Source organism: Piliocolobus tephrosceles, chromosome 12, assembly GCF_002776525.5.
Source record: "Piliocolobus tephrosceles isolate RC106 chromosome 12, ASM277652v3, whole genome shotgun sequence".
Taxonomy (NCBI): Eukaryota; Metazoa; Chordata; class Mammalia; order Primates; family Cercopithecidae; genus Piliocolobus; species Piliocolobus tephrosceles.
Genome location: NC_045445.1, coordinates 46,474,512 through 46,499,206, shown reverse-complemented (window position 1 = coordinate 46,499,206; position 24,695 = coordinate 46,474,512). Strand labels below are relative to the sequence as shown.

The window sequence follows — 24,695 nt, the reverse complement described above, 5'->3', positions numbered from 1 at the left end:
CTGCCTCAGCGCCCCCAGGTGCTGGGATTACAGGCGTGAGCCACCTTGCCCGCAGGCCTCCAATCACGCTTATCTCATTGACCTCACTTTCCTCCTTTTATAGATACATTCCACTTCCACCACACAACACTCGCCCCGCATTGGTATTTCTCAAACAAGCGAGATACATCTGCCTGAGGGTATTTGCCCTTGGTGTTCTCTTTGCTTATCGAGACATCAGCATGGCTCATTTTTTGTTTTTTTTTTTCCTCCTTCAGGTCTTTGCCCAAATGTTACCTTCCCAGACAGGTCTTCTCTGACCACCCTACTTAAAATTGTACTCCTCTCCTCTACACTGGCACATTATCGCACCTTCCTTGCCTGATTTTTTTTCCACAGCACTTATTGCCATTTGACATACTATGTATTTTGCTTATTTACATGTTTATTGCTTAAGAACGTAAACTCCATGAGAGCAGCATATTTTTAATTGTTTACTACTGTATTCTTGTGCTAATAAACAGGGCCTAGCACATAAAGAATGTTCACTAAATGTTTATTGAATGAACGAATCCCTTGGGGCAAATACTTTGTAGTCCCCTGAATGCCTAGCACACTGCCTTGTATGCAATAGAACACTCAGTAAATATTTGATGAATGGCCTATGATGGAAGACTACTAATATTCTACCTTGCAGTTTACTTTGTTCTCTGAGTATTCCTACATACATGGGCTTACATTAAATTTCTGAGCTTGTAAACCTGCAACAAAAGGTCAGAAGGAGAAGTCCTCCATGGACACTGCTGAAAATGGCGGTAAGACAAAGATAGGATGCTGCTTTGAGTATTTTCTACCTTTGCCACTTAGATAAATCCCTCTGCCACCTCCATCTCAGTTTTATCATATGTAAAACGACTATATGATCTCTGAGGTCCCTTCTATTTTTACATTTGGTAGTTTTGAGCACAATGGTCACTTTTGATTCCAGAATTGTATGATTTTTATCTTCTCCTAACCCATGCTTGAAATATGCTTAATGGAAACGTGGTGCAAGAATAAAGGCTCACTTAGGTCCAATTAACAAGTATCACTACAAAAATAATAAAACATGGTGTAAAAGGCCACATTAGCAACATGTAGATGATGACATTGAGGCTTACATGAGGCAGACAGGACTAAAACCCAGGTTTTTTTCAATCCTTTCAGGGCTCTTTATCTGAAGTCCCATAGAACACTGTACTTTCTTTCCTTTCCAAGGGCTATAAAAGTTAGATCTTTATTGTCCAGATAGTTTGGAAAATTCATCCTCCTTCACTTGTCTCAACATACTTGGTTCCAGCACTAGAAACAAAACAACTTTCTCTTGCAGTGTCTCTTGGATGATTCAGGTGGCATGCCTTCAGTCACTTCCCCCTTGGAAACTGTCTTGCAGGCAAAGGCGACACTGCAATTACAATGGGCAAGCAAACTCTTTGCATGCACGTCTGTGATGTAAAAATGTTTGAATTCAGCCCCATCCTTATAAAGAGATAAAAAATGTGTTCAGAAACATGCAAACTCGTGGCTGTCATCCTGATAAACAGATTTTCTTAAAGGAAACTCTAAACCAGAGCCAGACTTACTTTCCTGCGCTGAGGGAGGGGAAATAAAAAAGCAGGCATAGTTGATTTCCCGCTAGCGGGAATGATCGGGTCCCAGACGTCACGAGCATCCCTCCACCCCTAGTCCAACGTCTCCTGTGCCCGACCGCCTAGCTACAGGGGGCCGGGCTATGGGTTAGACTCGTCCCCGTTCATTTTCTTCAGCCAATACCTAAGAGAATCAGAAGGAGGCAGAGCTATAGCGGGGACCAAACCCCGCCCTTCGCTCCCTCTTAGCTAATCGTTGCCAGCTGGGTGTGGACTTCGCTGCTGACCCCACCTCCGCCGCGCCGGGTAATTTAGAGCCGCGCGCCGGGCGGGAATGTAAGATGGCGGAGTAGCAACGCAAAGCGCTTAGTATTGAGTCTCTGGCCGACTTCGGTTCCCGTCTCTGCAGCATCCGTGATCGCTTAGCGGAGTGCTTAGGGTAGTTGGCCAGGATGCCGAATATCAAAATCTTCAGCGGCAGCTCCCACCAGGATTTATCTCAGAAAATTGCTGACCGCCTGGGCCTGGAGCTAGGCAAGGTGGTGACTAAGAAATTCAGCAACCAGGAGACCTGGTAAGGACCAAGTTGGGACCCCGACTAGACCTCACCTGCACAGGCGGCAGAGGACAGGAGGGATGGGGTCGCCGCTTGAACTCAGACTGGGGGAGGAGGGAGGGGGTGCAGCTCTGTGACTAGCCTACCCCACGGGCTGTTTCCGTTATTTTACCTCTCGCGGGAGGGTCACGTTCATTCTTACCGTGCCGTGGGGTGGAGTCAAAAGATGGAGCCTGAGGCTAAGCTTCTGCGTTTGAGGGCAAGGGCTGGGGGACCCAATAGATATTGGCTGCATAGAGCGACGAGAGAGGATCGACGCTTAGCCAGGGCGGTAGGGACACGTGGCTTGGCTTTGCTGTTGAGCCACCCAGGCTGGATGGGGTTGCTTCAGCTCTTGGACTAGCTTGCATTTAGAGAGCCTACCTGCGTACTGAGCTCTCCTGGTCTTTTTTCTCCTAGAGTCCAAGAAGCAGCTTTTTAATTCGAAATGGTGTTGGTCCGTTCGGCTTGGTGTTGAGAGAAACTGACATTATGTACTGCAGGCGCCAAAATTATTACGACTTACCTTAGATCTGCAAGCGTTGGCTTTTCTCATCTTATGAATCATCCACCTGAGTAATCGGAGCCATAAATCTACTTGATTGGTTAAAGTGATGCGTTGACTCTGCATCCTTGATAGTCAGCATCTCAGCTTGAGCCATCCAGAAAATCTTGGAAACCTCAATTCTGGAATCTTTGACCTTCCCCAGTGCAGCTAGTGGTACAGATAATGCAAAAGCGTATTTTTCAGTAACCGAGTCCATCCTAAACTTGGCTACTTCTTAAGCTCTGTGTAGGGAATTTAGGAAACAATTTTATACCTGAATGTTAAAGATAATTGAGGACAGGTAATGTAGTGGAAGACCAGGACTGGACAGTGCATTGCAACTTGCATTTTTTCCATTGCCTTGCCAGTAAAACTTGCTTCCTTCCCTGACTTACACCCTCTACCGGCACCATGGGACTGTTTTAGAGATAACTTGGTTACCTGATTATTTCAGTGCCCCTTCCACCTAAGTGTGGGATCTTTAGTTTCTGATAGGTGTAATTTGTATTTAGTTGTTACCCTATCGATTAAATCAGGGCTCTGCCCACAATCTTACAGATCTGTTAAGGGGAAAGTTTTCACCTAATAATCAGATAAGAATATTTCGAATATTTTTTTCCTAAATGCTTTTGATGACTTTTTTGCTTTCTTTGTACTGATTTCCAAGTGTAACTCCCCTTACCTCCTTTAGACCCAGCTGATAAAGTAATGCCATCGATAATGGACAGCTTCTTCCCGAATTAGTGTGCTACTGATTGTGATGCAAATGATAGTGTAAGCATTGCCCTCTGTAACCAGGCAATACCTTAGTCAACAGAGGCTTACAAACTGCTGTCTTTAGATTTTTCCAAACCATTATGGCTCATGGGCCTTAATAAAGAATACAAAACAGGACTAGACTTTGTGATTGGCAATATAGTTAGGGGACAATAATGTTTTTCATTTAGAGGTTTTCTTTGGCCCCTGTGGATATTTAATCCTTTTCCTGTGCGTCTAGGAAAAATGTGAAGGCATGAAAGCTTTATTTTCTCCTTGTGTTAATCCTTCTGCCCTCTGCGTAATGCAGCACCCCAGAACCTGAAGATATATTGGGAGAGGAGAGGGGGAGGACAACTTAGTTTTCTACTGATTGATTTCTATTAAGTCCAACATGGATAATTACTGACTGGTTAGATTTCCTTGTTTTTGGCTTTATCATTAGCTTCTTGGTTCCTAGATATTCTGAAATCTTCATTGAACATAATCACAATTTTTTTTTATGGAGTTCCCCCCATCTTTGTTTTTCCTACACTGAATAAATGGTAACTGCTCCCTATAACTGCTCCCCCAGGTGACTCTTAGTTGATGCTTTCTTGAGCAGAGTAGCTTTTCTTCTAACATAAGGATCATCCTTGGCTGTCTAGTTATTTAGGAAATACACACACACACACACACACACACACACACAGGGGGTGGGTGTTAAAAGTGCTGAAATCAGAAAACTTGGATCTGAATCCTTAACCTTTCTTTGCCCCAGTAATCTAATCTGTAAAGTAGTACCTACCCATACAGTTGTTACGAGGATTGAATGAGCTAGGAGTAAAGTTCTTAGGATCTTGTCCAAAACATAAGTACAACAATAAATGTTGACAAGAAGGGGTGGTGATGGTATTGCAGAAAATGTGGAAAATATAGAACACAGAAGGGAGAAGATATGCCTCTTAATTTCACCACCTGACATAAATGTCACATCATTTCTGACTCCCTAGATATTTGTGTAAGATACACTTTTTCAAGAATGTTTAATACATTTATAGCTCTCTTCACTTAGCAATATATTTTGAACAGTTTCTCCCTTTAATATTTAGTGTACTTTTCTTTTTTTATTATTATTAAAGATTTTAATTTATGTTTTAGAGATGAGGTCTCACTATGTTGCCCAGGCTGGAGTCCAATAGCTACTCACAGGCACAATCATAGCACACTGCATCCGCAAACTCCCAGGCTCAAGTGATCTGCCTGCCTCTGCCTCTCAAGTAGTTGAGAATAGAGGCACGTACCACTGAGGTGGGCTAGTTGATTATGCCATAGTTTTATATAACCAAATTCTTTTCTTTTTTTTTGAGACAGAGTCTCGCACTGTCACCTGGGCTGGAGTGCAATGGCGTGATCTCGGGGGTCACTGCAACCTCTGCCTCCCAGGTTCAAGCAGTTCTCCTGCCTCAGCCCCACCGAGTAGCTGGGATTACAGGCACCTGCCACCATGCCCGTCTAATTTTTCGTATTTTTAGTAGAAATAGGGTTTCACTATATTGGCCAGGCTGGTTTCGAACTCCTGACCTCGTGATCCGCCCGCCTCGGCCTCCCAAAGTGCTGGGATTACAGGCGTGAGCCACCGCGCCCGGCTTATATAACCAAATTCTTACTGGACATTTCTAGTTTTTGATCTAATGCTTTTATATGAAAATCCATGAACATAAATCTTTGACCATTTCTGATTATTTCCTTAAAATAAATCCCTAGGAAGGTAATTCTTAGGTTAAAGGGTAGATACCATTTTTCAGGCTTTTGATGCCTATTGCCAGGTTACTCCCCAGAAAAGTTGAACCAATGTGTCTCGTCAGCAATAATACAATATTAATAATATTTATGTATTTATTTTTTGAGACGAGTTTCACTCTTGTTGACCAGGAGTGCAGTGGTGCGATCTCAGCTCACTGCAACCTCCGCCACTCAAGTTCAAGCAGGTCTTCTGCCTCAGCCTCCCGAATAGCTGGAATTACAGGCATGCGCCACCACACCCGTCTAATATTTTGTATTTTTAGTAGAGACGGGGTTTCACCATGTTGGCCAGACTGGTTTCAAACTCCTGACCTCAGGTGATTCCCCCACCTTGGCCTCCCAAAGTGCTGGGATTATAGGCATGAGCTACCGCACCCAGCCATAATATTTAATGTATAGTGGATGCCTAACGTGCTAGTTTCCCTGCTAAGCATTTAGTATACATTGTGTTTAATCCCCTTAAAATTGTTATGAGGAATAACTCTTACTATCCCTATTTTACAGAGAAGGGAACTACAGTAAGATGCAGAGTAACTTGCCCAGCTCTGGGTATTATTGTTCTTTTAAATTTTTGCTGACAAGATCTCTCACCTGGCTTTAAAAAGAACTTTTAGATCTTTTAAAATTTTGACTTTATTTTCTTCAATATTTGTAAATAACTTTGGTTTATTTGGTTATTCTGTACTAGCTGAGAGGAGGAAAACTTGAACTTTGGTTGCCTGGGGTTTTCCCGAGAACTGTATCTTCTGGTTGTGGTTAGTAATCCTGTGTATTTTGCACTTGTCAGTATCTCCATAATCTAAATTCTTCAGATTTTCTTAAGAATACTATCCACCTTGTAGATTCACTTTCGGTGTTTCTTGACATTCCATGTCAATTGGATACACTTAGGCCTGACCTTAGAGGAAAGGGAAAAGAGAAACTAGTTTTCTCACTTATTGGATAGACATAGCCAGTCTTCTGGCCTCACCAAAACAGCTGAGAGAATGATTGGCCCAAAGCCATTTGGAGAACACTCCTATAGAGGGAGAGAACAAGGAGTATTACTGTCTAAATTGCTGAACTAGGTTTTTCCACTTAATAGATTATGTTAGGAGCAAACAGGTTTTAGGCACAAGTGTTCTTCTCTATCACTGCCATAACTTAGAAGAAACCATAAGAATAAGGTTAGGATTTTTAGAGGACTTCTTGAACCAAGCTGTATAATCGGAGTGCAATTCACGGACTTTTTAAGAGTTTGTCAAACAAAGTCTGTATGTTATAGTACTACTATAGGGAAAGATTGGTCTTAATAAGTGAAATTAGAATTATACACAGTAAAACAAGGCAGTATCACCTAGTTTACTTGCACCACCTTATATTATTTATGTATTTTCTTTCTAAGCTTCTCTATTTTTGTTTTGTTTTTGTAAGATCTTTTCAAAAGCACCACATTTTTTAAACAGTTAAATTACCCTTTCAAGTTATTAGATACATACCTTGTAACAAACATGCTTCTATGCGGAAGGTAGCTTTTAATTTTAAAAAGTTTGGCTTTGAGAAATAGCTGAGCCATTGGTAGATTATTAAGTGATATAATAACAAAAATGGTACTAGCGATTGTGTTGGGTGGTGAGCTGATAAGTGATTTTTATTTTATATTTTTTGTTTGATAAGTGATTTATAAAAAATTATTATTCAAGCCTTATGTGATGTTAGAATATGTATATTTTTAAAATAATCACCTTGTCTCGGTGCGGTGGCTCACACCTGCAATTCCAGCACTTTGGGAGGCCGAGGCAGGTGGATCACCTGAGGTCAGGAGTTTGAGACCAGCCTGGCCAATGTGGCAAAACCCCGTCTCTACTAAAAATACAAAACTTAGCCGGGTGTGGTGGCACACACCTGTAGTCCCAGCTACTTGGGAGACTGAGGCAGGAGAATTGCTTGAACCCGGGAGGCAGAGGTTGCAGTGAGCAGAGATCACACCATTGCACTCCAGCCTGGGTGACAGAGTGAGATTCTGTCCCCAAAAAATCAATAAATAAAATAATCATCTCTACTAAAGCTATATATTTATCAGATGCCCTTTGATGTTTTAATTAGCAGTGATAATTTAATTTTTAAATAAGATCTCGCCTGCTTTCAAGAAAGGATTTGAAGTATGTTTGATAGTCACAAGTACACACTGTTTGTTAAGGTAGGTATCAGAAGCCTTACAGAACCATGGACTACAGTAATTGTGGCAGCAATTTGGCATAAAACAATTACTAAAGTTTAGTGTTACTTTTTATTTTATTTATTTATTTATTTATTTATTTATTTATTTATTTGAGACGGAGTCTGGAGCGTCTCCCAGGCTGGAGTGCAGTGGTGCGATCTTGGCTCACTGCAAGCCCTGCCTCTTGGGTTCACGCCATTCTCCTGCCTCAGCCTCCCAAGTAGCTGAGACTACAGGTGCCTGCCACTACGCCCGGCTAATTTTTTTTTTTTTTTTTTTAAATAGAGATGGGGTTTCACCGTGTTAACCAGGATGGTCTTGATCTCCTGACCTCAGGTGATCTGCCCGCCTCCGCCTCCCAAAGTGCTGGAATTACAGGCATGAGCTACCCTCCCCCTCCTAGTGTTACTTTTTTTAAATTGTATCCCTTGGCTTCCTGACAGCCAGAGGGTTAAAGGCCTATGCAATGGATTATGTGGTTTTTATTTTCATAAAGTTATTTAGAAATTTCCAGGCACAAAATCCTAAGAATTTTATGGGTGAGACCTCTAAATAGTGATATCGAGTAACATCATGCACAATATAGCAATTTTGTGGGTATTTTTTATATTGACTGATAGTTGAGGCATTTGTAAACGGAGATAAGCCGCTGTGGTCTAAGAATGTTGTTTTCTGCTCTTACTTGATAATGATAAAGGTTTAAAAACATAGCGGAATAGCTTGTCCCTTATACTGTCTGATATCAATTGTCAAACAACGTTTGTTCATTTGTTCTCCAACTTTTAATCAAGCATCCTGACTCTGGCAAGTGAATGTCTGAAGCACAGATGGTATTCTGTGTTCTTGACTGAAACAAGAGCCATAAGCTTCTGATACATGTTTGGAAATCAGTATGCCTGCCTGGCTTTTATTCTTCTCCAGGGAAATGGACATTTTGGTCAAGGAGCTGGTATATGGAGAATGAATGTGAGCAGGATTAAAATTTTCTGAGTTTTTTTTTTTTTTTTTTTTTTTTTTTTGAGACAGGATCTCACTCTATCACCCAGGCTGGAATACAGTGGCATTATCATGGCTCCTAACTCCTGGGCTGAAGCAATCCTCTCACCTCAGTCTCCCCAGTAGCTGCGATCACAGGCACTTGCCACCATGCCTGACTAATTTTTAAATTGTTTTGTAGTGAGGAGGTCTCTTTATGTTGCCCAGGCTAGTCTCAAACTCTTGGGCTCAAGTGATCCTCCTGCCTCTGCCTCCCAACCACAGAGTTGTTCAACATAAAACATAAAAGTGATTCTTTTAGCTTGACATCTCTCAAAGGGCAGAGCTAGTAGTAAAGAAAGATCTAGGCCAGGCACGGTGGTTTACACCTGTAATCCCAGCACTTTGGGAGGCCAAGGCAGGCAGATCACGAGGTTAAGAGATCGAGACCATCCTGGCCAACGTGGTAAAACCCCATCTCTTCTGAAAATACAAAAAATTAGCTGGGTGTGGTGGCGTGCGCCTGTAGTCCCAGCTACTCAGGAGGCTGAGGCAGGAGAATCACTTGAACCCAGGAGGTGGAGGTTGCAGTGAGCCAAGATCGTGCCACTGCACTCCAACCTGGTGACAGAGCGAGACTCTGTCTCAAAAAAAAAAAAGACCTGAAAAAGTCCCAAAAGTCCCTTGAAATGACCACTGCCTGTTTTTTTTGTTTTGTTTGAGACGGAGTCCCGCTCTGTCACCCAGGCTGGAGTGCAGTGGCTTCATCTTCGCATACTGCAACCTCCACCTCCCAGGTTCAAGCGATTCTCCTGCCTCAGCCCCCCGAGTAGCTGGGACTACAGATGTACATCCCCACGCCTAATTTTTGTGTTTTTTGGTAGAGACAGGGTTTTGCCGTGTTGCCAAGGTTGGTCTTGAAATTGGGAGCTCAGGCAGTCTGTGCCTGCCTTGGCTTCCCAAAGTGCTGGGATTACAGGCATGAGCTACTGCATCCAGTCTTAAAAAACGTTTATCCTGAACTAGTGCATTTTCTTTTTTGTTCTGGCTGCCAGGAATCTCAGCTTCCCTGTTTTTAATTGGTTTCTAGTTTGATTTTTTTTTTCACTTGCTTTTATTTTTCTTGCTTTACAATATAAACTAACCCCATTTGTCTTTTCTTGCTTTTGAGATGAGGGTCTTCCTGTGTTGTCCAGGCTAGACTTGAACTCCTGGGCTCAAGCAATCCTCCTGCTTCAGCCTCCTGAGCAGCTGGGATTACAGGCGTGTGCCACCACTCCCAGCTCCCTTTCATCTTGGGTTAGAAAGGAATAAATAAGTAATTATCTCCTATGTCAGCTTCTTCTGGCAATAGAATTGCCTCTGCCAGTTTTCATATAAGTCCCTTTTGGAGTTCTCCTTGACGTTTTGTTTGGGGAGAGAAGGGTGGGTAAAAGTGATCGTGACAGAAATAGGACAGTAGGTGGTTCCTGAAGCCACACAGAAGATAGTGCTTAGAGTGAGATAGAAGTATGGATCTTTTATTTAATAACTCTATTGCCTTTTGATTTGAACTGAAGTTTTTCTCTTGTTCAGTAGGTATTGTCAGCCATTCTGATCTACTTGTCTATATACACACATACTCCCCTACCTCACCTAGAGGATTAATTGGGAATATAGTATTGTTTGAGGTATCACTAAGGTGATTTTTAAAATTTTTTAAATTATTTTCTCTTTTTTCAAACCTGGTGAACAGGAAGAGGTGATTTTTTTTTTTTTTTTCTAGATGATAGGTTTTTCTTGGTAGAGACCCAAATATGGGTATTGAAACTTTCGTGGTAAAATATAGCCCTACTTCATACTTAGAGTAAACCCCTATAGAGTTACTTAGTAATTGAACCAGAGTACAGTTAACACAGAATGAAGGCAAGGACCACATTTTATTCATCGTTTCCCTAGCACCTAGTACAGTGATGAGCATATGAACATTTAGTATTTACTGGGTAAATTGCCAATACAGTAGAGGTGGTACTGTCTTCTGTTAAAGTGTTATTATAGAACGATAGTGATTCACTCCTTATGATATTTCTACGTTTTTTTTTTTTTTTGCGTTTTATGGACTCTGTAACAGTAACAGGTGGTGCATCAAATTTTATGTACATCACATGTACCTATATGAAATGAGATACAGGCCACCTGCTAAAATTGTGGTCCAGTTATTTGTAAGTACTTTAGACCAACATGTGCCAACCATTTCATGAATCTTTTTCATGTATGTCACAGGGTAACGTTAGAAAATGTTACCATAGAAAATGGTAACATTTGTATAGTACACTGGAGTAAACTAAGGCAGTGAACTGCTTCTGGTATAGAGGCTCCTTCAGAGGATCTCCTGAAGCCTGGGTGATTAATATCCACATGTAGCTGTAACTATTCACAGCATACTAGTAGGGAAGCTGTTCTTCTTAGACCTTATTGTCTATTGAAGTATAGTAAAGTCTTTTCCTTCCCTCAGTATCCACAGGGGATTGGTCCCAAGACCAAATCTGCAGATATGAAATAGTGTAATATATATACCTTCACCTCCCGGGTTCAAGCAGTTTTCCTGCCTCAGCCTCCTGAGTAGCTGGGACTACAGGCACCCGTCACCACACCCAGCTAATTTTTTTTTTTTTTTTTTTGAGACGGAGTCTCACTCTATTGCCCAGTCTGGAGTGCAGTGGCGTGATCTCGGCTCACCACAACCTCTGCCTCCCGGGTTCAAGTGATTCTGCTGTCTCAGCCTCCCGGGTAGCTGGGACTATAGGCGCGTGCCACCATGCACAGCTAATTTTTATGCTTTTAGTATAGACGGGGTTTCACTATGTTGGCCAGGCTGGTCTTAAACTCCTGACCTCAGGTGATCCACCCATCTCGGCCTCCTAAAGTGCTGGGATTACAGGTGTGACCCACCACACCCGGACTGATTTTTGTATTTTTAGTAGAAACGGGGTTTCACCATGTTGACCAGGCTGGTCTTCAACTCCTCACCTTGGGTGATCCACCCACCTCAGCCTCCCAAAGTGCTGGGATTATAGGCGTGCGCCATCGCGCCTGGCCATATGAAATAATCTATGCACATGCTCCATTATACTTTATTTTTATTTATTTATTTTTTGTAGAGATGGGGTCTCACTGTATTACCCAGGCTGGTTTCGAACTCCTGGGCTCAAATGATCCTCCTTTTACCCTGCCCCGCCCTCCCCAAAGTGCTGAGCCACCATGCCAGGCCCTCCCATATATTTTATTTTATTTCGTTTTATTTTATTTTATTTTATTTTATTTTAGACATAGAGTCTCACTCTGTCACCCAAGCTGGAGTGCAGTGGTGTGATCTCAGCTCACTGCAACCTCTGCCTCCTGAGTTCCAGCGATTCTCATGCCTCAGCCTCCCGAGTAGCTGGGACTACAGGCACCTGCCACCATGCCCGGCTAATTTTTGTGTTTTTTTAGTAGAGATACATGGTTTTGCCATGTTGGCCAGGCTGGTCTCGAACTCCTGACTTCAAGTGATCCACCCACCTTGGCCTCCCAAAGTGCTGGGATTATAGGCGTGAGTCACTGCGCCCAGCCCCGCCATATACTTTAAATCATCTCTAGATTACTTATAATACTTAATACAATATAAATACTATGTAAATAGTTATACTATATTTAGAAAATAGTGACAAAAAATCTGTACATGTTCAATACAGGTGCAATTTTTTTTCCAAATATTTTCAATCCACACTTGGTTGAATCCATAGATGTGGACCCTATGGATATGGAGGGCTGACAATACAGTGGTTTAAAATCTATTTCATGTTGTCCTTCTTTCCTCATTGTAGCGTGGAAATTGGTGAAAGTGTACGTGGAGAGGATGTCTACATCGTTCAGAGTGGTTGTGGCGAAATCAATGACAATTTAATGGAGCTTTTGATCATGATTAATGCCTGCAAGATTGCTTCAGCCAGCCGGGTTACTGCAGTCATCCCATGCTTCCCTTATGCCCGGCAGGATAAGAAAGATAAGGTAGGAGCAGAATCTTATTTTTTGAGCAGAGGAAGCAGGAGTACTTGCCCCAGATCACAAATAAATTCCAAAATTATCAAATATATATTTAGGGGGAATTTTAAAAATCACCTTTTCTTAGGTATTACCCTATCTTCTTTTTTTTTTTTTTTTTTTTTTTTTTTGAGACGGAGTCTCGCTCTGTCGCCCGGGCTGGAGTGCAGTGGCTGGATCTCAGCTCACTGCAAGCTCCGCCTCCCGGGTTCATGCCATTCTCCTGCCTCAGCCTCCCGATGTAGCTGGGACTACAGGCGCCCGCCACCTCGCCCGGCTAGTTTTTGTATTTTTTTTAGTAGAGACGGGGTTTCACCGTGTTAGCCAGGATGGTCTCGATCTCCTGACCTCGTGATCCGCCCGTCTCGGCCTCCCAAAGTGCTGGGATTACAGGCTTGAGCCACCGCGCCCGGCCTACCCTATCTTCAAAACAATAGAAATATAATTGGTTTGTATAAAGCAACACATTTGTAGTCTGTGTTTTATTACAGTGATGCATACATAACTTTCAGTTAGCTCACTGGTATTTTTAATTGTATCAGTAAGACTAAGCACCAACTCCTCTGGAGTACTGGAGTATATTTTAAAATTATGGTAGATCCTTTCAAAGTGTAAGATTGGGATCCTAGTTGTGACCTCTTCATAAAACTTGAAGTCTGTTACATGAATACTTGATCTGATTGATAAGATAGATAGATAGATAAACTATATATATCTCACTTTATCTGGTATATTAGAGGATAAGGCATATACATAAAACTTTGCAAGTCTATTGTAATTAATGCCCAATTTTACACACAATGCCTCGAAGAAGGTCAGATATTTTTATTCCAACAGAGTATAAAGTAAAGGGCATGGGCCGGGCGCGGTGGCTCATGCCTGTAATCCTAGCACTTTGGGAGGCCGAAGCAGGAGGATTGCCTGAGCTCAGGAGTTTCGAGACCAGCATGGGCAACACTGTGAAATCCCGTCTCTACTAAAATACAAAAGAAATTAGCCAGGCGTGGCGCTGTGCACCTGTAGTCCCAGCTACTTGGGAGGCAGAGGCAGGAGAATTGTTTGAACCCGGGAGGCGGAGGTTGCAGTGAGCTGAGATGATGCCACTGCACTCCAGCCTGGGCGATAGAGCACAACTCTGTCTCTACAAAAAAAAAAAAAAAAAAAAAAAAAAAGTAAAGGGCATGGACTTTGCTATTTTACAGTGTGGCAAGTATGTTTTATTTGAGGAGTTCATAGTTGTTGGAAAGTTGACCTCCAGATAAGTAAGTAGTGATGTAATTTACAAAGGAAACTATAATATCTATTCTGTGATGTATCTTCAAACCCTGACATGTTAGGTGTTAAAGATTTACATATGTATGTGTTGAAAGAGATTTTAATACAATTATTTTTTAAAGTCTGCCTAGTTTGAATAATTGAGCATTGGAAACACTTGAATAGGATGAAAATGTGTACATTAAGTTAAGAAAATAAAAGTTAGGAAGGTATTTTCTTTATTGATAAGTGTATCCTGATTTGGAAAAGTGATGTTCCACTTAATATTTGTTCTGAATTATGATCCACTTAAAGTCAATGGCCATGTCTCCTATGAATTTCTGGGTACCATAGTGCCTTTAACATAGTAGATACACAATAAATACTTTCTTGAGCAAATGAATTGTTTTTCAAATTGGCTTTTTGGTTTTTCTTTTCTTTCCTCCCCTCCATTTAGAGCCGGGCACCAATCTCAGCCAAGCTTGTTGCAAATATGCTATCTGTAGCAGGTGCAGATCATATTATCACTATGGACCTACATGCTTCTCAAATTCAGGTATCAGTGGAAGCTAAATATTGGTGTTTGAAAGGTGGGAGGAAAAGACTGATGATGCTGAAGACCGCGGAGAAGCCAAAAATTATGCCCAAGTACATCTGAAATAAACTAGAATTAACAACATTTTAAATGTGTTCACCTTAAGCATACTTCATAATCTTAGTCATTTCAGGTGGTTAGATAGGGAGGCAGTCTGGTTTTATGGGAAGAGCATAGGCTTTGGGATCAGAACTACTTTGAATAAAGGCTCTGGTATTTACTAGCTTTGTAAGCTTGGGAAGGTTACTTAATTTCTCTGAACATATACTTTTTCATTATTGTGAGTATAAAACATTAAATTCATATTATAATGCTTGGCCCATGACAGGTACTCATAGATAGGAGCTGTTATTGTTAATTATTATCATTCTTATTCCCCTTGAATATTCATGGAGTGCAGTGGCATCATCTTGGCTCACTGCAACCTCTGCCTCCTCGGTTCAAGTGGTTCTCCTGCCTCAGCCTCCCAGGTAGCTGGGATTACAGCACCCGACACCAGGCCCAGCTAACTTTTTTGTACTTTTAGTAGAGATGGGGTTTCACCATGTTGGCCAGGCTGGTCTCGAACTCCTGACGTCAAGTGATCTGCCCACCACAGCCTCCCAAAGTGCTGTGATTACAGGCATGAGCCACTGTGCCTGGCCTCATGGTCTTAAATTTAGAGCCACAGATATTGGAGCCTACTTTCCAGCATAAACCCAAAGTAAGGGGGGTGGAATACCACCTTTACTTTATATTTTTTCAAAGATATTTTTCAAATCATCATTTCAAGCTTGTGGGAATTCAATAGGTACATTGGACAGGGACTGTATTCCTTTTATGAAAAGGAATGACTTAATTGAGAAATACAACTAATTTGTATCAACTAGAATTAGAACACAGATCTCCTGATTTCTAATTATTCATTGTGACCATTTATTATAAGTAGCTTCCATTAAGTTTATATACCATAGCATCTCTAACTGGTTTATCCATTAGCTTTTACTCCTTAATGAATCAGTCCAACATTTAGTGGCATAAAGCAATATTTACTAATTCACTGAGTCTGCATGTTGACTTGGCAGTTCTTAATGGTTTTTTCTGAACTTATCCATTCTTTACAAAGGCTCACTTACGTTCCTATGTTCAGTTGTGGGTTGACTGAGGACTGACTTTGTTGATCTTGGCTGGGATCTCTCACATAGCCCAGATGCAGGGAGGCTTTTATAATCTACCACACTGGGACTGCCTTCCCATCGGTTTGAATGTTGCAGTAAGACATTCTCTGAGTGAGTTACTACTTTGTGTTTGCCACTTATAAATGGAAGAGAAGTAAAATGAAGCAAAACTGATCCAGCTTCTTTCTACAGGGCTTTTTTGATATCCCAGTAGACAATTTGTATGCAGAGCCGGCTGTCCTAAAGTGGATAAGGGAGAATATCTCTGAGTGGAGGAACTGCACTATTGTCTCACCTGATGCTGGTGGAGCTAAGAGGTATGGTTGAAATTAGTATTGTTCCCAATGTACTGGGAAAATCTTTCAGATGGTTGTGTCACAGAGTGATGTTTTTCTATCCAAGTGGCAGTGTTTAAGTATTTTTGAATGGATATAAGTAGCTAGCACATGGGTTGAATATAGTTTTACCCTCTCCTCTTTTACTGTCCTGAGTTACTACTTGGAAGACAAGACAGAAAAGGGGTCCTAAATCATCATATTATGGACTTGACTATAACTTATGAGTAACTTGGCACTACAGAGCTAGCAATACAGCTATAAACCTTTTGGGAAGGGTAGAAAATGTGGTTTTCTAATGAATAGCAGCTGCTATTGAACCACGTATTGGTGGACAAATTCGCTTTTACACTCTGCTTACAATGCTGTTGGTTAGATCATTTTGATCCTTGGGATTAAAATATTAAGCAGGAAGGAAAGTCAAGCATGATATTTTTATTTAAAGCCAAGATCTTAACATTTTAAACAAACTGATTGCCAGGGATTGCCAGTTACAGTGCTTTGCAGCTCACATGGTGCAGAGTAAGAGCTCTTGATTTCCTTAGTGGATTACTCGTTAGTAATGCATTCAAAAGTGTGACACATGTTCTTCTTGTTGTGGAAATAGAGTGAAAAGCTACAAAACACAGATGATTAGGAAGAGCTAATTCAGAACTTTCTGAAAGCCATTCAAATCTTCAATGACTGTTTCTCAACAACCTCTTTTATTTCAGTAACTTCAACAGAACCGATAAGCTGAGAACTTGAGTTCTGTTATCCAGCCAGATATATGGCTTGGTGAGTCCCATGTAATTGCTAGTTACCATCTGTAAAGCTAGAGACAGCCTAAGAAACATCCCCACAGCTAGTAGTTGTCATATTTAATTTGTTGGTCATTATTTTCATATCTTTCTATGGGACTTAGAAAATAGTCACATTTGAAATAGGCAGGATTTTCTTTCCAAAGGTGGGTACAGGAAAACTGCCTTTAGTAGACAACTTATTGCTACCTGATTTGTTTTTTTCATTATCATTGTCTTATAGTGATGGAGTATTTTCCAACTGAGTGTCTATCACTTCAGTCTTGGCAGGGTTTGGGGAGTAGGTAGAGATTCCTGTGTGATTTTCATTTGTACAGTAGTTCTCTCCTGAAAAGGTGTAGAGAGTTACTTTTTCTAGCCCTTTTGATGCTTTGTTGGTCACTGAATTTGTTGACCTTTGAGTATGGGTGGTTTAGGATACGTGAACTAATTGATCATGCATTTGCCTTGGGTAAGTAATCATTCCAAGCAAATTGGTTACCATTGATGTTATGTGCTTATGCAGTAGTAGTGGAGAGTACAGGGTATGGTTGGTTTAGATCAAGGTACAAACGTTACCTAGATTATGGTTCAAACCTTATTATGTGGTCACAGGTTCTCACTTATCCAGCAAAAACTCATGTGACCATAGTCACAAGAGAAACAGGACAAAATGCTATAGTTTGTTCAGTTCTACATTAAAAAACAGGACAAATCCCCAAGCATGGGCTGCTTCACACATGACGGAGATGGCACAGTGGTGCACGGACAGACATGCCACTGGGGCAGCTCACTGTCATTTACACTGAATAGATTTCTGTTTGAATTATGTGGTACGTTGTCAAAAGACAAATTTTTCTTCTATCCCACCTTCTAGTCTGGTTTATTTTCTCGTGTAATAAGAAAAATAAGAATTCTCTTTGATTAGAAGATACTTTGGACCGAACGGTGAGATGTCCAGCTTGTCTGGGTAATTGGTATAACTTTCTGTCTAGCAATTGTAAAAGAAACTCCCAAGCTTGGTGTCCAGGTACAGTTGACAGTGACAGTTGATGGGTGTTTTGCCAACAGCACTGAGGGAAGTGATGAGGGCACAGGCATTGGAACAGGCTGGATGCTGCTCCTCTCCTGCCAGTCAGGTTCTCTTCTCACCACATCCCCAGTCACGGGTCTTCCGTGATGGGAATTGGGACAGTCTGTGTACTCCTGGCATTAGTTAATTCTTTCCTCATTCCTTCTACTGCCAATCCATTAAATAAACATGCGTGTCTTAGCGTTATACTGCTTCCCAGGACTGGTGAGGGTGTCTGTCCTCTACCCAGAATGAATACTCATCTAAGTTTGATCAGTACATTCATAAGCTTCTGTTGAGATAATGGAGGCATTGGTTTATAAAACCCAGTTTGTGGTATTTGCCTATGAGAAGTCAATGATAGTTGCTTGCTTTCTTCCAGCCCTGGGAACTATTGGTTTCAAGGAGTATTCTCCTCCCCAAAACAAGCTCATTCTTTAGTCCATTTCTTTTTTTCTTTTTTGAAATGGAGTCTTGCTCTGTTGTGTAGGCTAGAGTACAGTGGTGCGATCTCAGCTCACTGCAAGCTCCACCTCCCGGGTTCATGCCATTCTCCTGCCTCAGCCTCCCCAGTAGCTGGGACTACAGGTGCCCGCCACCGCCCAGCTAATTTTTTGTATTTTTAGTAGAGATGGGGTGTCACTGTGTTAGCCAGGATGGTCTCGATCTCCTGACCTTGTGATCCACCCACCTCGGCCTCCCAAAGTGCTGGGATTACAGGCGTGAGCCACCGCGCCCGGCCTCTTTAGTCCATTTCTTTTGTCTTAGAAGCCACACATACATATGAACACCCTCTGTTTTCCAGAGTGACCTCCATTGCAGACAGGCTGAATGTGGACTTTGCCTTGATTCACAAAGAGCGGAAGAAGGCCAATGAAGTGGACCGCATGGTGCTTGTGGGAGATGTGAAGGATCGGGTGGCCATCCTTGTGGATGACATGGCTGACACTTGTGGCACAATCTGCCATGCAGCTGACAAGTAAGTGTGGATTGATGGGGCTGGTAGTTAGAAGGAAAAAGCTAGCAATTGCTGTCTGAATGTCTTCAGCCTGCTGATTCCTTTTGGAACCAAATTGAGGGGATAAGTAACTTTGGGAGATTTTTTATCACCCAAGGCTTAGATTATAATACATAGAAATTGTTGAGTACTCTTTTTTTTTTTTTCAGATTTTCTTAGTTTTTTTTTCAATTTATGTTGTACTAAGCTATATATAACAAAATTTGCCATTTTAACTATTTTAAGTGTACAGTTCAATGACATTAACTATATTTACAATGTTAGACAACCATCGCCTGATTACCAAAGTTTTTTGATCACCCTGAGTATTCTACATGCGATTGTTTTTTGTTTTAATGAATTGAAGTAAAAATCCTGAGCAGACAGGCATGTATGCTCTTATTTATATTTTACCTAAGCTGGAACCCTTGGTCTTCTCGACTGTTTTTCCGGCTGCTACTTTTGTTCATATTACTTCTTTTTTTCACTCTAATCCTGTGACAGGTTAATGTTTATATTACTTGTCATCTCTTGCCTGCACTGTTCTAAACTGCCTCCCCACTCTGTTCTCCATTGCCAGACACCATTCTCTCACCTCCCCACTCCATCTCTCCATGCTTGCTAATCTTCCTGCAACTGAGATTCGATCCCTTTAAGATTTTAAATCTCTTTAAAATCTCTTTAAGATTTTAAGTGGCCCCTCATTATTTACAATCCAAGCCACTATGAGTAGCATTGTTTCTTAGAATGGTATTTTTACTTTTATTTTTATTTTGAGACATGGTCTCACTCTGTTACCCAGGCTGGAGTGTAGTAGTACAATTATGGCTCGCTGCAGTCTTGAAATCTTAGGCTCAAGAAATCTTCCTGTCTCAGATTCCTGAGTAGTTGGGACTACAGGCACGTGCCACCACACCTGGGTAATTATTTATTATTATTATTTTTTGTAGAGACGGAGTCCCACTATGTTGCCCAGGCTGTCCTTGAACTCCTGGGCTCAAGCAATTCTCCCACCTCAGCCTCCCAAAGTGCTGGGATTTCAGCTGTGAGCCACAGCACCCAGCCCTGAGAAGGGTTTTTTTAAACTTTCTTGTGTCTGTGCCTTGCACAGTGCCTGGCACATAATAAGGTGCTAAAAACAAAATTGGGTTGCTGAATGATTCTTGGTTTGGGATCCTGGAGTAAACATTCATAAAACCCATTTCATCCTTGTACAAGTAAGGGAATACTAGTCGCTATAACAGATCAACTCCCTAACATGATAGTTTCCTTTTTGTCCGTGGCACACTCCAATGCAAGTGTTCTTGTTGGACTCATTTTTTCTAAGCAATAGTTAGGAGCTCAGACTCTTTCAATCTTTGGTGCTGTATCTTTAACATGGGGCTTCCAAGATTACCTTGGAAGACATTTCAATCTTGGCCAGCCAGAAAAGGAAAAGGACACAGAGGATTACCCCTGGAAGATTTTTGTAAGTCCAACCAAAAACTGCTGTACACTATGTCTGCCCACATTTTAATAGCCAGAATTAAGCCACATGGCCACACTGAACTATGTGAGGGAGGCTGGGAAATGTAGTTCAGCTTTGTGCCCAGAAAGAAGAGGAAGTGGATTTTGTTGAGTGCAGCAGTCTGTGCCAGAGTCCTTCTACACTAATTCAGACCCATTCAGATAAGTTCTTAGTGCAGTTCTTTCTTGATATGGACTGAATTGTGTCCTCCCCAAATTCATGTATGTTGAGGCCTAACCCCAATGTGATGGTATTTGGAGTTACCTGAGGGGCACATATTTAGGATTAGGTGAGGTCACTAGGGCAGAGCCCTTACAATGGGATGAATGCCCTTACAAGAAGAGAATGCTGGAGAACTGGCCAGCATTTCCCCGTGCGCACACATGCTCGTGCACACACACACTCACACACTCACAAAGAGGTCATCTGAGCACACAGCAAGGTGGTGGCCACCTACAAGCCAAGAGAAAAGGCCTCAGCATGAAACCTACTTTGTCTGCACCTTGATCTTGGACTTTAAGCCTCCAGAACTATGAAAAATTTGTTTCTGTTATTTAAGCCACCCATTCTATGGTATTTTCTTTTCCTTAAAATTTTTTTCCCCCAACCCACTGTGCCTTATAATATGTTTTTAATTTTTTATTTTTTTCATATGGTATTTTGTTATGGAAGCCTAAGCAGGCTAATATACTCCTCTCTGACTAAAATTCTGCAATGACAAGTAAGATGAATTCAATTTTTTTTTCCCTCTAGACTTCTCTCAGCTGGAGCCACCAGAGTTTATGCCATCTTGACTCATGGAATCTTCTCCGGTCCGGCTATTTCTCGCATCAACAATGCATGCTTTGAGGCAGTAGTAGTCACCAATACCATACCTCAGGAGGACAAGATGAAGCATTGCTCCAAAATACAGGTGAGGATGAGATTTGTGCAAAACGAGACTTTTCTAAATGTTTAGGAGGTGGTTACTTACGTTGAATTGGGTCTCTGGATTCTGAAGATATCTTTCTTTGATCTGAAGGATTTAGTCTTGTCATCAGAATTTGTGATCTAAAAGTTAAAAATCATCTGTTTCTCCCCCCCCCCCCCCCCCCCGCTTTTTTTTTCTTTTCAAACTGCCAAGCCTTGGGAAAATCACCTGTTTAAAAGTTTAAATTGCTAGACCTCAGAATCTTTGGAAGGTGGAGCCTAAGATTCTACATTTTAACAGGCTCTCCCAGTGATTCTGATGCAAATTAAAGTTTTCAAGTTCATACTTTACAGTGTATGTTTGTCCAACTCTTAACTATCGGCCCCTGTAGATATAACGTGAAACCTTTAAACTAATTATACGCTTCTGCCAACTTTAGTGTTTCTCAGTGTGCTCTGGACCTAAGGTTCTTATTAAAATGATGTAGATTCCTTTGCTCCATCTAAGACCTATAAAACCAGAGGTCCTGGAACCAGTATTTTAAAGTAATTCCCCAAGTAATTGTTAGACACTAAAGTATGAGTGCTCTTGCACTAAAAGAACAAGGCCTTGCCTAATTAAAAATGTTTACATTAATCTATGAGCTTTTCGAAATTAATATGTGTAATTGGAGGATTATCATCATTCTTTTTTTTTTTTTCTTTTTGAGAAGGGATCTTGCTGTGTTGCCCAGGCTGGAGTGCAGTGGCGCAATCAAAGCTCACTGCAGCTGCAACTTCACAGGCTCAGGCAGTCATCCCGTCTCAGCCTCCCAAGTAGCTGGGATCACAGGCATGTACCACCATGCCCAGCTAATTTTTTTGATATTATGTGTAGAGACGGGGTCTCCCTATGTTGCCCAGGCTGGTCTCAAACTCCTAGCCTCAAGCTGTCCTCCTGTGTCAGCCTCCCAAAGTGCTGAGATTACAGGTGATTTTTTTTTTTTTTTTTTTTTGAGACGGAGTTTTTTGTGATGGAGCTCTTGTTGCCCAGGCTGGAGTGCAATGGTACGATCTCGGCTCACCGCAACCTCTGCCTCCTGGGTTCAAGCGAGTCTCCTGCCTCAGCCTCCCGAGTAGCTGGGATTACAGGCATGCGCCACCATGCCCGACTAATTTTGTATTTTTAGTAGAGATGGGGTTTCTCCATGTTGCTCAGGCTGGTCTCAAACTCCTGACTTCAGGTGATCCGTCCACCTCGGCCTCCCAAAGTGCTGGGATTACAGGCATGAGCCACCATGCCCAGCCTATTCATAAGGATTTTAAAATGCGAACCCACCACCATTTTTTTTTTAGACAGAGTCTCACTCTGTTGCCTAAGCTGGAGTGCAGTGGCCTGATCTTGACTCACTGCAGCCTCAAACTCCCAGGCTCAAGCGATCCTCCTACCTTAGCCTCCCAAGTAGCTGGGACTACAGGCATACACCACCACCACACCTGGCTAATTTTTGTTTTATTGTAGAGACAGAGTTTCACCATGTTGCCCATGCTGGTCTCAAACTCCTGGGTTCAAGTGATCCTCCCACCTTGGCCTCCCAAAGTGCTGTGATTACAGGTGTGAGTCACAATGCCCAGCCGTTTTGATGAACCAGAGTCAGCGTTTTTTCTCCATTAGCATTTTGACTCTTTCCTAAGTGGCTATCTGTTTTGTTTTGTTGTTTTGAGACAGAGTCTCGCTCTGTCACTCAGGCTGGAGTGCAGTGGCACGATCTTGGCTCACCGCAACCTCCACCTCCTGGGTTCAAGCAATTCTCATGCCTCAGCCTCCCGAGTAGCTGGGATTATAGGCGTGCACCACCATGCTTGGTTAATTTTTGTATTTTTAGTAGAGATGGGGTTTCATCATGTTGGCCAGGCTGGTCTCCAACTCCTGGCCTCAAGTGATCTGCCCACCTTGGCCTCCCAAAGTGCCAGAATTAACAGGTGTGAGCAACCGTGCCCAGCCCTAAGTGGCTATCTTAAAAATGTTATGAAGAATAGCTGAGTGCAGCTTCATGACAGGGAAACAGCACAGTGCTGTAGTTTTAAGAGGAAGGGCACTTGCTTGGCTGCTCATCAGTGTCTGCAAATTGGCCAGTCATTTCTGACCATATGATATTAACCTGATTTCCTTTCTTGCCTTCCTAGGTGATTGACATCTCTATGATCCTTGCAGAAGCCATCAGGAGAACTCACAATGGAGAATCTGTTTCTTACCTATTCAGCCATGTCCCTTTATAATAGAGTAACTTCTGAGGCTTATTGAGAATAAAATCCACCCTACCTCTTGTTTCCCCTTGGTATTTGATGACAAATTCAGCAGAAGACCCGGCTTGCTCCAGTGTAGCTTTCTACATCCCACATCAGGTATATTAGAGCTTATCCGAATTGGGGAAAGACAGATTGAGATGAACTGCTGGGACTTCCTACCTGCATTATCTCATTCTGGCTTTCTTGATAATTCTGTGAGCCTTGCAGCTTTAACTATAGCTCAGCTCCTGCAAGATTTCAGACTTTTGAGGATGTTGTGTGAGGGTGTTTGACTGTGATTGGGGAAGCTCAGACTACTTTGCATGTAAATGCTTCAGGGTTTTCTTTGTTGAGAACAAGTAGCAACAAAAGCAGCCCATGTGTGACCAGTTCTCCCCAAGGTCTATGCTAAATTATAGCAAGAGCCCTGGGCAACCCCAAACCTAGTTCTGGTAGCTGAGCACCCTGTAAGACAGGAGCAGACAGCTCGGCTTGAGCAGACATTGGGTGGGGGGTGGGGGGTGGTTGAGGGGGGAGGCAGCACAGTGCAGCAAATGTTTCTTGGGAGGAAGAAGCCTGATCCATCACCATCTGCTTGACTGTGTAGCTTGGATTCTCCTTTGTACTTATCCCTTTCGATTTGGCTTTACCTTCATCTATCTTGATCCTTTCCTGGCCAAATATCCTCTTGGGCCCAAATGAACATTGTACCATAGTCTTCTGGAAAGCAAACATGCTTCCTGCTATGTAATTGCTAACATTTACTTTAGATGATGTGCTGTAGTTTGATCTTCCTTAGCCTACTGCCGCTGAGTCAGTAGGTTTTAGGTGGTATCGTAGTGCCTTTTGATTAATTTAAGTATTTAATTTTCATCTTCATTTGGATCTATTTGGCCTCTCAGATGAGCTGAGATTCCTGTTAAAGATTGATGTTATTGTCTTTTGTAGAGGAAACTAATAAAGTGTGTGTACCTGTGTGATTTGGGGTCTGTATCATAATCTATACTGATCTTTCTGCTGAAAGTTTGGTTTAGATAGATGTCTCACTGTCCAATGATAGCTCTTATTTGTTTCCAAACTACGTTAGCTTCATTGTTAAGCCAAGAGAAGACATTGGCAGCAGATTTATTCAACCGTAAGACTAAGATGTCTGGAGTTTACTGAGAATGTGATAGAGTGTAATTCTGTGCAGTATACCTAAATTATAGCATGTATAATGTCTGCTGGATTTCTAGTTCTTATTCCTGAAGATCCAAATTAGATATTTTCTTATGGGAGGAGAGTTTCTGTGATTT

At 41.9% G+C, this 24,695-nt stretch overlaps 1 protein-coding gene across 1 annotated transcript; it reads left to right on the top strand.

Moving 5' to 3' along the window:
• The first annotated feature begins 1,858 nt into the window (after positions 1–1,858).
• On the top strand, positions 1,859–24,393 carry PRPS1 (phosphoribosyl pyrophosphate synthetase 1). The gene is made up of 7 exons (XM_023203019.3): positions 1,859–2,181; positions 12,311–12,494; positions 14,239–14,337; positions 15,726–15,850; positions 18,525–18,698; positions 20,977–21,136; positions 23,299–24,393. Exons 1-7 carry the CDS (start codon positions 2,060–2,062, stop codon positions 23,389–23,391), a joined length of 957 nt encoding a protein of 318 aa, XP_023058787.1. The 5' UTR covers positions 1,859–2,059; the 3' UTR covers positions 23,392–24,393.
• Positions 24,394–24,695: the final 302 nt, after the last annotated feature.